The sequence below is a fragment of the Ciona intestinalis genome, chromosome 9 (genome assembly GCF_000224145.3).
Source record: "Ciona intestinalis chromosome 9, KH, whole genome shotgun sequence".
NCBI classification, from domain to species: domain Eukaryota; kingdom Metazoa; phylum Chordata; class Ascidiacea; order Phlebobranchia; family Cionidae; genus Ciona; species Ciona intestinalis.
In genome coordinates this window covers 6,468,710-6,480,404 of record NC_020174.2, presented here as the reverse complement: position 1 = coordinate 6,480,404, position 11,695 = coordinate 6,468,710, and the positions used below count along the sequence as shown (strand labels likewise).

The 11,695-nt window shown below is 35.6% G+C and overlaps 3 protein-coding genes across 3 annotated transcripts; 2 read left to right on the top strand and 1 right to left on the bottom strand.

Moving 5' to 3' along the window:
* Positions 1–2,221: 2,221 nt before the first annotated feature.
* LOC104266077 (ficolin-1-A-like) lies at positions 2,222–3,996 on the bottom strand. The gene is made up of 6 exons (XM_009861527.3): positions 3,836–3,996; positions 3,499–3,774; positions 3,301–3,431; positions 3,141–3,237; positions 2,959–3,070; positions 2,222–2,884 (listed from the first exon to the last, which is right to left on the bottom strand). The coding sequence occupies exons 1-6, from the start codon at positions 3,885–3,887 to the stop codon at positions 2,566–2,568; spliced, it is 987 nt and encodes a 328-aa protein (XP_009859829.1). The 5' UTR covers positions 3,888–3,996; the 3' UTR covers positions 2,222–2,565.
* A 954-nt stretch (positions 3,997–4,950) lies between these two features.
* Positions 4,951–7,258, top strand: LOC100182069 (lombricine kinase-like). The gene is made up of 7 exons (XM_002123158.5): positions 4,951–5,150; positions 5,209–5,335; positions 5,594–5,836; positions 5,925–6,136; positions 6,469–6,540; positions 6,604–6,755; positions 6,836–7,258. The coding sequence occupies exons 1-7, from the start codon at positions 5,034–5,036 to the stop codon at positions 7,026–7,028; spliced, it is 1,116 nt and encodes a 371-aa protein (XP_002123194.1). The 5' UTR covers positions 4,951–5,033; the 3' UTR covers positions 7,029–7,258.
* A 342-nt stretch (positions 7,259–7,600) lies between these two features.
* LOC100175014 (LETM1 domain-containing protein 1-like) lies at positions 7,601–11,446 on the top strand. Its single transcript, XM_002129167.5, has 9 exons — positions 7,601–7,654; positions 8,159–8,527; positions 9,030–9,139; positions 9,413–9,495; positions 9,665–9,848; positions 10,096–10,206; positions 10,513–10,668; positions 10,977–11,073; positions 11,238–11,446. The coding sequence occupies exons 2-9, from the start codon at positions 8,191–8,193 to the stop codon at positions 11,324–11,326; spliced, it is 1,167 nt and encodes a 388-aa protein (XP_002129203.2). The 5' UTR covers positions 7,601–7,654; positions 8,159–8,190; the 3' UTR covers positions 11,327–11,446.
* Positions 11,447–11,695: the final 249 nt, after the last annotated feature.

Sequence of the window (11,695 nt, the reverse complement as noted above, 5' to 3'; positions counted from 1 at the left end):
TTTTTTAATGCTCGCTAAATCATAGTAAAGCCGATGATTTTTTTAGTTTGCGTGTGCGAACGATTAAACTAGTTTCATAGCTTCACAAAACAACCTTGAATATTCCGTACAGTTTGATTTTGTCTCATAAAACTAGTTTTAGTTTTGTATAAAACACTTAGATATAAGCATGAAGAAAATAGGCAGGGGTCAATATGACTTTAATTTGAGATAAACAACAAAAAAAGTTTACATAGCAAAGAAACTAGCACAGCCTGTTAAACTCGGTAGGTTAAATACAAGTTGCAGAATACTGCTAATGTAAATAAATTTCAGTTTAGAGTCCCATCTTTCCCCACATTGTAGTTTTGTATGTTTTCATTGCCAAACTTTGAAAGATTTGCTTTTAATTTAGTAATTTAAACCGCAGGGGATTTTCAACTATAAGATACTGAGATAATAAAAAGATAATATTTTGAAAATATATTCGAAATTTGGTTATTTTCACTTGGTGATAATTTATAAGAAGTGGCTTGTGCCAAAAACAGAGTAGTAATACCCAATTTGTAGCAAAAATAAAAACTTTATCAACAGGTATAATCAATTTTCTGGTATTACAAGCTCATACATTTGTAGGATACAATATTTATCCATTGATGTTCACACAATACCAATTGTTATGAAATAATATAATGTATAGGTCACATGTTAATAACTATAGCAGTAAGCCGGAGCAAAGTAAATAGATNAACAACAAGTAAGGACACCCATTGTTTGAAAACAATGGTCAATGGACGCCATCTTGTTTCCCACATCAGGCATGAAATGCATCAACATGGGCACCAGACGGATATATTGCGTATTTTAACTGCTTTTTAGACTTTTATTCATTTTTTGTTTCAATAGTTGTATTATAGGATACGGGAAACATTTATGATTCATCAAAATTGAAAATAATTGAATATTTTACAAGCCAACCAAAACTCAAGCATTCGCATTTAAACGTAAATACAGTATTTAAAACTTATGCAATGCCGGTGTCAGAAAAAAATCGTTCCCCCGCAAAAATCGTTCCCATTGACCTTTGACTCTCGATGACGACATTCGTGAAAACAGTTCCACTTCAACAACTAAATACGCCGTTGCATATACAGCTATATTGAATTTTTTTGCATCTTTATTTCAATTATACTTTTATCTCTTATGAAACATATTGTATATAAACTACGGGACTGACTGTACATGTAAAATGTGCTTAATATTTTAATAAAATTGATGACAACACAAAAACCTTTGTTGCGTTAGTTGGAATTATCATTGTGACGTTTATATTACCAAAGTAAAATTTGGCAGCATTTATTTATATGACTGTAAATACTGTCAATTAGTCATCATTTTTCTTTTCAATTTGTTAACGGTTGGTTCAGTAGTTTGTTTATTGGTTTGGTTGTACCTGGATTGGATTTTCGGTTGGTCTAATAACACCAAAGCGGTAAAAAGCTTACAGACTTATACCACATATGAGAAAGGCAACTGGTAAAATCTGTGCCTATACCTCCAACTAAATCTCACATCTATACCGCAGTGCGAGAATACCATGACACTCAATACGTTAACAACGAAAAAACATAAATATAGGTATTCCTGACAACATTTTGCACATATGAAATGAAGTGTATCTTGCAAGCGGAATAAATATTTCATCGATGTTGTGGAAAATGGTAATCACGTGACCACCACTTCATGCGCATGCGCAGTTTCTAAAATAAGAACGAATTTTTCGGGGAACGATTTTTTTGCGACACCGGTGCCAAATACGTTAAATTTATATAATTGTGTAACATAAATAACCCAAACAATGCTCAAAAATGAGCAAATATGTTGGTTTACACTTGTGAAGTTCAACGATGTTTGAGCGGGAAACATGTGGGAAACAAGATGGCGGCCTTGTCCTTACTTGCTGATATCTATATGTTCTTTGAGGCGGAGTAGGGCAAGAAAAAGAATGTTTAGACCTAAAAAATTTTTTCTCCTATTGTACTATATAACGGTAATTGCTACAATCCTTCAGTCACTAATGGGTTGTCCAAATTGTCTACCAGCATAAAAACAAAAAACACGAAGTGTATATGAATCAGAACACGCGGCACGATGTGTATGGAACAGAACACCCGTGTTATAACGACTGTAGTTTTCCGGCAACTCGAGGATAAAGCAACTAACATCCATTCATACACTGTAACATGTTTTCAATTTATACACCGTTAATTACCTGCCAATTCGGCATTGCTAAGTCTAAATTGATTTAAATGCTGTAACGATAGTGTTATAACGACGAGGGATGAATAAATCCATATATTTAAACATAAATACATTTATTCGTTCAATCAATCGGTTATTTATATTAAAGTATTGTCTTAATTGTAAAGTTTTAACATTCCTTTTGTATAAAGTATAGCCTACAATCAGTGCATCACATATTATGTCATCTTTTTTTTAACTGAGAACCAAAGGAACAACATGATTAATCATTCGATGAAAAGTATTCGTGGAACTCATACGAGCAGCATCAGTAATCAAACACGCTTAATTTCTGTGCTGTATTATCAGAGCTGTATACTCTGCACCGTACCACCCGTGCGGCACCGCCCCGCCAGCGAATGCAGTTCCATAACTACATGGTGAATAGATTCCGTTGATGCTCGTGTCATGGCAACGGTGGCGCCACCACCCAGATGCTTTAGTACGCTCAGAGCAGGATAAATTACGAATTTGATCACCAAGCTTATCGTATGTTGAAAAGGAATATCCGTTGCTCGCTGACAAGTAATCGCCAAGTAAAGAACCGTTGTACCCCCCAACGTTTAATTTGTAACCTTCAGCCGCAGAAGATATTTGAAAGAATCTAAACACAACGAGTAAATAACCTGTCAACATGTGATGTTTATGAAAGGGTTCGGCTGCTAGTGTTATACGTACGAATATTGTATGTACTCAGTAAATATCCAAAAGTCTGCATAGCAATTCATGGTAATGACAATGCGAGCGGCAGATTTATTATCTTTAGTCAGTAAGTGCAGATTTTCCAGCCCTGTAATACACGTTCATATATATGTTAACTATTTAAATTCGTATCCAAGTTTGTTCCAACATAATTATACCCAACCAAAAGTCCCCATCAAGATTTCCAAACCCCTTTGTATAGTTGGCCCAATCTTGATAAAAATCAACAGAACCATTTTTTCGACGTTGTACAAACTGTATTTAAAGAACAAACATTAATTCCTGACTCTGTGCGAGTGTTTCAAACCATCTACATACCGTCCAACCTCCACTGCCTGGCTCCATATAGCACGAAACATTGAGCGCTTTCCCGTTTGGAAGTAAAACTTCGTATGTGCCGTTGCTTGTGTATCCACCATGGTAATACTCGTTGCAGTTTCGAAAAATTACTAAATTAATTATCAGAAAGTTTAAAAAAATCAACAAGTTCCCACGAGTTATATTTGTAAAACATACCTTTACTGCTTGCAACCCAATCTACAGCCAACCATATTTCATCCCACCCCGATTTCTGGTCTGTGCGTTCAAGTTCCACCAATACACTGTACCGTTGTATATCTACGACGGTCACTTTAAACGTGTGTGGCAGTGAAGAATCCACTGGTCGAGCTGTAGCGCTGATGTACGCGGGTGTTGATGTCATACACATTTCGTACACAACGTTTAACATTTTCTTTGGATTCTTGGAGCCGTACAGCTTCTTATATGTTCCACGCTCAACGCTTAATTGCACTAAAAAAAGGAAAAATTTTTTCAAATAATAAATTATTACCAAAGTAGTTTTACCACTTACGTGATTTCCACACCATTATAAAAAGACATGCCATCATCAACAAATACTTCATTTTGATATCTTTCCAACTGCGATACTAATACACAAGCACGTTTGCTGGTACTAGCTGCCTATATGCTACCATTGTATGTGAAGTAGCTTATTATAAAAACATTATTGTTCCTGGAGGTGTTTCGTTTCAGCAGATAAAAGTGTGGGAAAAGTTGACAAAGCGGATGATGAAACACCCCCCACGTATGAATGATGCAATACCGGTTTTGTGTGGGAATTCTGTATGCAAATGAAGTATTGCTATTACCGGATTTGCTTCGCTGTAAGCATATGGCGCGTACATGCAGTTTACGTTTGTTACGCGCATTTGAACGACGTTGGTACCACCAACCTCCACGATCTCTGTTTGCACAAAATGTGCCATAGTTAACAGCGACAGCTGAAAGGGGGGAAGGAGCTTCATTTCTTATTGTTTCGATAGATTCGAGATCAACCTGTATATAGTAAGCTAATTATTTCTTATACGATTTTAGATCTCTTTTCCTATAGGTTTGTTTTCATTGGGCAGCATTGGATCAGCGAGCGGCAATGTTACTGTTGGCTACACGTTGTTCAATCATTACGCGTTTGGAGGCATATAGCTTCCATTGGTGGATATGTATTTGGTAACGCGATATTTGCTTCTGCGTTCATGCACGCTCGTCAAGCATGTTGGTCCCTAACCTGTTACATATAAAGGCAGTGGCGCCACTAGACGTGTTATGTTGAATTTTGACGAATTTTACGAAGTGCTGTGGAAAAGTGGTTTGCTCTTCTGTTATGGGTTATTAGCTCAATGTTGTTACCATATTGTGGGCGTGTGTGTCCTTGGGCAAGATACATAACGGGTGTATGAAACACAACATCCGTGTTATAGCATTCGTTATCACATTTTAGTTCCCCTTTAACTATGCTGAACTTTATAAAGAGCGGATACGCGTCTACTGCAACGAAGATGCGGTTTCCTGAAAAAACGTAATACGATTTAATCGTCTGCGTTTGGACCAGGCAATAAATAATATGCACAAATATATTGCGGTGAAAATGGGCATTATGCAAGTTTAAATAATAATTTAAAGGTTATATGCTCATAGCCCTTGTTCTTGCTATACAGGTCTAAGGTCTTACAGGAATTGGTTTTGCATGTTTAAGTTGTGGTGTTGATAAAATGGCATTAACAACACAAGAACTTAAAATAGCGAAACAAAGCTACCCCGTGTTAAAATACTCCAACTTTCTGTCAAAACACCTAACGTTGCCAGTATATGCAGCACTTTATCAGAAGGTAATGTTTCCTTAAATATTTGAATATGGTAGTCAGTAAATTAACATAATTTTTGTAGAAAACCAGCAACGGTGTAACGTTAGACACGTGTATACAAACTGGGGTCGATACACCAAGACTTCAGTTTGGGTTGGTGGTTGGCGATGAAGAATGCTACACCTTGTTTAAAGATGTCTTATATCCAGGTCATATAACCGTTATGACTTTATTTATGGCTTAATTGGCCAACTGTGGCCTAAATTTCAGTTCCACTGCCACGTCTTCCCGTATAGAATCCTAATACTTCTTACTGTAAACCATAATGAAATTATTGAGCAATCGGTAATAACTCGTCAGTTAACCTCATCTAGTAAGATTACTCGGTGTCAATCGTATATTGAAACAAAGAGATAACCTAACGAATATTACACGTTGCATATTTATTTAAAATTTTACATTTACAGTCATCAAAGAATATCACGAAAATTTCGACCCTGCAGTTCAAATGCACGCTGATGACGCCGCGCAGTTAAATAATGACGTGATCGTCAAACCATTCGACGAAAAATACGTCATATCCGTTCGTATTAGAGCAGGCCGATCAATCAGTGGATTTCCATTTGCTCCCTGCTGCACTCGTGCGGAAAGGAGAAAAGTGGAAGAGATCGTAGTGGGGGCGCTGAAGAACATTGACAGAGAATTTACAGGTTTATTGAACACGTGCAAGTTGTATCCCAACCGCCCTACTGTATATGTAAAAGTTACTTTAATTTTTGATTCCACGTTAAAATACAGGTTCGTATCGCACAATTGATTCAATGAGCCCTGCTGAGATTGACAAGCTAACGAAAGAGCATATTCTGTTTTACAACGTTACGGAATTCTCTTACAGAAATGATGGTATAGCGAGAGATTGGCCTGACGCAAGAGGGTTTATGGTGAACGAAAGAAATGATTTTATTGTTTGGGTGAATGAAGAGGATCATGTTCGGATCATATCTATGCAGGTGTTAACTAATTATACCGCTGGTAATTTGTATAGTAGGGTGAGGAAAGACGAGACTTTTGTTTTATTTTATTTTCTCGACCTTTGGTAGTAAACAAAGAACATTCAAAGAATTTTATACGCCATCAGGATATTTGGATATTATGTGTTCAGGATATTTGGATACCCCACCTTACTACAGTATATATTATTATACAACTCTCTAACGAAATACATTTTGCAAAATGGCTATGGAATTTTATCATTTGAATTTTTGTATTGCTAACGGGTTTATTTAATTGCACAACTGTAATGCTTTAAACTTATTGTACTGGTACTTTCTGTCACTTTTAGTCGGGTAACGATCTTCAATCTTGCTTCGAAAATTGGAAGAAAGGAGAAAAACAGCTTGAAGATGCAATTAAGGCGAGTATAATGTTACACTACAGACCTAACCGATCACATAAGTAACCGTGTGAAGTTTATTAGAACGCTGGTTATAAATACGCATGGAGCAAGAACCTCGGCCATCTTTGTACATGTCCAAGCAACATCGGGACTTCAATGAGATGCAGCGTTCATGTTAGACTTCCTAATATGTCGGTACATCCAAAGTTAGATGAAATAATAAAGAAATTAGGGTAAGAAAATAAAGCTGAACTTAACGACTGTCATTAATGGCCGCCGAGGATATATAAGTTACATTCATTCACACATGTAGTGTCGCCAAACGTGGAAACCTTGGTGAACATCGTTCTTCAACCGATCAGGAACTGCTTGATATCTCCAATGTAAAGAGACTTGGAATCTCGGAAGTTGGAATTGTTCAGCAAGTTTACCAAAGCGTTACGAGGCTTATTGATATGGAACGCCAGCTGGAAGCGGGGAAACTGTTGGACGACGTGTTGAAGTAGCACGGTTAAAGTTGCTTAAGTGTCACACTGCTATTATAACTTCCACAATATTCAAGAATTTAAACGCCTTGAGCAATAGTGCAGACCCACATAGTGGTTGTTATACTTGTTACTGTTCCATCGTAACTGTTGGTAAATTACAGGAAAATACCCCCCTATTTCTGCATCGTATTTAATCAGTTTATTTATTGCTTTAGTATAACCTTAAAATAAATATGTTGGAACACATTCATATTCTTCTTATACTTTAACACTATTGGTCAGAATCAAAATAATGCTTTCATCTTAACATCATACGATTAATATTAGAAAACTGCCCATTTAGCGAGTAATTAAAGTTTGTCCAATTTCACGTAAACGAAACATACAGCAAGTTACGATAATCCATGCTATATAATCTTTGAGGGGTCTTTAAACTACGAAGAGAAAAAAAACAATCGTGAAAGTGTTTATATATACAATGTTATCATTTATATAAAATATAAAGCAACAATGAACCGTGATGTTTATCTTGGTCACAGAAATATAAAATTAACGTTGCCAAAAACCCCCAAATGTAAGAATATGTTTTTTTGCCGCGCATTTATGTAAAGTCATAACACACAAGACTTGATTGAAATGTGTAGTTTATGCACAGAAATAAAAAAGAATAGAAGGCACATCTCCAATGTCGGCAAAGGAGAGAGCACGATACACTGTCTCTCTTTCGCGGGTCGTTCCCGTTTACTATTGTAGTTAATGGAGTCGATGACGTTTTGTGTACTTTTTCTTCGTTTTTTGACTTAATTTAAAGTTATTGTGTAAAAAAACTATTTTCTAATATATATATATTTCTAAAAAACCGTTTGTTTGAAATTTTTAATTAATTTTTTTTTAAATAATTAAATTTCCTAAACAAGTGGTAAACTGTAAGCGTTAACGTACCAAATAACTAAACTAGCCTAACAAACTTGAATAGTTGGTGTAGTTTTTAAAATAAACAGCTAAAACCTTCCAAAAACATTATGCGCCTATCTTTTACAATGGAGACGAAGGGAAATGGGGACGGAGTTGGCGGTCACGTGAATAGAAAAAAGAATATATCACGGTTTTGGAAAGTTGCGCGTTCTACTCTTTTTTATTTCTGTGAGTTTATGTTGAAGCAACAATATTTGTTTTCGAAATGTTATTGAGGTCTTCTTACTTAGTATTGCAAAATAGTTCCGTCTGCTGTACAACGAACGTAATACGTCACTTGCAATGCCGATCGCCACTCCATGCCGCAGGACTGGTTGGTCAATGTACGAAATGGAAAGTACAAAAAACTCAAACACCTCTGACCCGCTTTTCACACCAACTTAGAACATTCCATAGTAGCCCGATTCGAAATCGCAAGAACGACCTACAGAAATACACACAGAAAGCAAAAAGATGGATTTTTGATGCCCAGGTTCAACTTGACAAGCTGGTTGAGTCTGTTTCACCTTCAGCTAAAAAAATAATGGATAACCTCGTTGCAGGTACACGCATGCAATAATGGCAGAAACATGAAGAACATAACTTGCTCTGCTATTTCATCATGTTATCCGCTGCAACAAGTTTTACTTTGTTTTAAATTGTATTTTTGGCCATTATTGTAGCCTATGTAGTTTTGCCGCAATGTTTGAAGCTTAAGTATCAACTAGTCTGCAGAGTATAGCAGATGCACTCATGGTTTATGTTAGCATTTGTCCCACCCTAATTAATTAGACAAAAATTGAGCGTATAAAAACATGTATATTGTGGCTCGGGATGCATGTGTTTGTGTGTCAATTTAAAACAATGTTCGCTGTAAGGCCAATCTTACACAATTTCCCATGTATGATACCATCATGAATATTCCACAGATTTGCATCAAAACCTTTATGTCTAACTCAATGTTTACCACTGAACAGTTGAATGTTAAACACAAGTTGTGTAGAATTGAGTGTCATGTCCATTGAACTAAGTTAGAAACACATTTATAAACCAGTATTTTATCAGGTTTTCGACATGAGTGGGCGAATATTCAATCTTATTGGAAAATATCGAAAAGGAAATACAACCATCCTGGAAGTTACATCAGCTATAGAGAAGAAATGACAATCTATAATGTAAATTCATGAAACATAGTAATTAATTTGAGTAAATAAATCACGCCCAAATTCATCACTATGTATTCGTGTATGACCTTTAGATAGGATTTTTTTTTTGCAAAGAGTAAAAAATATTTCATGTTGATTTTCCTGTGTGATTATTGGTGCTTAATATCGATACCTCTGTATTGAGAATCAATACCTGAAACTAACTGAAAATAGCGGAAACAACATGGATTATTTTGCGAAATCTAGAAGTAAAACTTTCCTTATATCAAGTTATTTTCCCAGTTAAACCAGGATGGCATCAAAGCTGCGCCACTTTTACCGATCGCCGTGTTACCAATGGGATTCTTCCTTATACTGATACCAGTGTAAGTTTTTAGAACAAAATGTTCGTTGGATGACTTAACTTTGCATTTTTCAATAGTTTACATGGTTATTACTAATAAAAGATAGTTATTTCACTTTATCTTTATTATCAACTTTCATACACCAGATTAGGCCATATATCAACCATATTAAAACCGTGCCATTTTTCAGGTACTTTTTTCCACGTCTTGTTCTGCCCCAAACATTTTGGTCGAAACATCAACGATATAAATTTCTTTCACAAATCCATCGCAGTAGAATTCTTGACTATGGTGTCATCATTCATCATCTTAACTATCATAAACTGAACTCTGATCAAAACACCAAATATGCTCTTGAAGGAATTTGCAACTCAGTAAGATTTTATTTATACACGTGAAATAAGTCAGAAATGGCCGCAATTCAAGAGAAATCTAAAAACCAAATTATGTTTAGTATTTGGATATTAAATTATGTAATAATAATAAACAACTCATAGTAATTGCGATAAGAATTAGAACATATCGTTCTTGCTTTCTCGGGAAGAAAATTCACCACGATTTCATGCTCTGAGCTTTTTTTATTTTCATGTTAACGCTAACCCAAAAACCAATAATATTTAGCTAGCAGGCGGCAATATTCCCTCAAATTCTGACATGTTAAACAACTTGAAACCTTTATGCAAGCTACACGATGGGCCGTGTAATGTGGATCATATGGTGTACGTTTTATTGGTGAGTTTCTATTAAAAATATAGAAGGTAAAAACATGTGAGGAACTCATATATTTTGCTCTGAGCTTTTTAAAGATTTAATTTATTATTGTCATGGTTTGCTTTAAAACATTTCAACCCATGATATATTATGCCCTTGTTTTATTATTTCTCTTTATTACAAATCAAACAATTGCCCCAAGATCTATTTTACAGTTAAATAATACACCTGGCAGCGACAATACTTTTCTGTTATATTTGTTATGAATAAAACGGTGTATTTAGTCAATTATCTTGACATTATTTCCCAATCATTCGTTTTTTCAAGCGTGCGTTTTGTCGTACAATCATGGTTTCAACGTATCAACCTCCATCATGGCTCAAATATCGCTTGAGGAAAAATGCCTCGCTCGTCATCAGTTTGGATCACAAATTAAGGAGAGAAGGCTTACTTAACAATCTGAGCAGTTTGGAACTATCTACGGTAAGCGCTGACAATTGCTATTTTTGAAGAACACTGGCTGTAATGAAAATGTAAAAGTGAAAGGCTTGTTTTTGATGGAGTGTTAGTACAAAGTGTCCGGAAGATTTGTTTGGACGTTCTATCATAAATTATATTAAAAAGTAGGTGCAACAGCCGCGCTTTTTTAACAGATACTCTTTTCCAAACTTTTTAATCATCCCAACTTTTAACAACTGTTGTTTTGCTGTTGATTATTTTTCATCTTTTTTAAATAACATGATCTTTGCTATCGTTTTAAAGAGACATAAATATTAAATGCTACGTTCCAGGCATCGATGATGAGGGGTATTGACGGTGCAGAGTTGTCGAGGGAAGCTCAACTATATTGGTTAAACAACTGGCTTCAAATAACTAAAACATGTGATGGTACGTAACACTTAATGTAATCTCGAACGAGGAGTTTTTTGTTGCAATTTAGTAAATTTACACAAAACGAAATAAAATTTCGGTAATCATATAATAGTCAAATAACAGCCATATAAGGATTGTCTCGTATGCGACGTTATTGTCCTTACTTTTCATTTTTTCAGACGACGATGCTTGGTTTGTCCTTCACGCAATGGTTCTAATGTCGTACAACTACAGCGAGCTTAAGTACCAGCGACGAGCGTTTGGTTGAAAGTTGTTGAACCAACATTAAGTAAACGACGGCAACAAAGTTTCCAGGAATAAAACCCGAACGGGGTGTTTTTATTTATTGCAATTTTCATGAGGTTTCTAATACACCAAATCTATATTATACGGTGCATTATACTGCAGAATACGACTTAAGTAATAGTACTGTGGGGTAAGATGGGATACAGTTACCGTGTAATATCCCATATTTCCTGATTGTGCTTCAGACAAATAACAACCCTCTTCGCAGGTTACGGTTATACAAACCAGTATTTACTTTTAACTTACTACCATATATGAGACGAAAATAGAGAATGAAAAGATGTCCCGTCTTACCCCCACTCAGACCCAACCCTACTATACCATATTTGGG

What these genes read in the sequence shown, in the direction of transcription:
- LOC104266077 (XM_009861527.3), bottom strand. Translation starts at nt 3,887, where the DNA reads ATGAAGTATTTGTTGATGATGGCATGTCTTTTTATAATGGTGTGGAAA. An exon ending in TATAATGGTGTGGAAATCAC is followed by an intron (nt 3,775 to 3,835) that starts GTAAGTGGTAAA and finishes TCCTTTTTTTAG; the next exon opens with TGCAATTAAGCGTTGAGCGT. An exon ending in ACTGAGTACATACAATATTC is followed by an intron (nt 2,885 to 2,958) that starts GTACGTATAACA and finishes CGTTGTGTTTAG; the next exon opens with ATTCTTTCAAATATCTTCTG.
- LOC100182069 (XM_002123158.5), top strand. Translation starts at nt 5,034, where the DNA reads ATGGCATTAACAACACAAGAACTTAAAATAGCGAAACAAAGCTACCCC. An exon ending in ATGCAGCACTTTATCAGAAG is followed by an intron (nt 5,151 to 5,208) that starts GTAATGTTTCCT and finishes TAATTTTTGTAG; the next exon opens with AAAACCAGCAACGGTGTAAC. An exon ending in AGCTTGAAGATGCAATTAAG is followed by an intron (nt 6,541 to 6,603) that starts GCGAGTATAATG and finishes GAAGTTTATTAG; the next exon opens with AACGCTGGTTATAAATACGC.
- LOC100175014 (XM_002129167.5), top strand. Translation starts at nt 8,191, where the DNA reads ATGTTATTGAGGTCTTCTTACTTAGTATTGCAAAATAGTTCCGTCTGC. An exon ending in TTGAAGGAATTTGCAACTCA is followed by an intron (nt 9,849 to 10,095) that starts GTAAGATTTTAT and finishes AATAATATTTAG; the next exon opens with CTAGCAGGCGGCAATATTCC. An exon ending in GCAGTTTGGAACTATCTACG is followed by an intron (nt 10,669 to 10,976) that starts GTAAGCGCTGAC and finishes GCTACGTTCCAG; the next exon opens with GCATCGATGATGAGGGGTAT.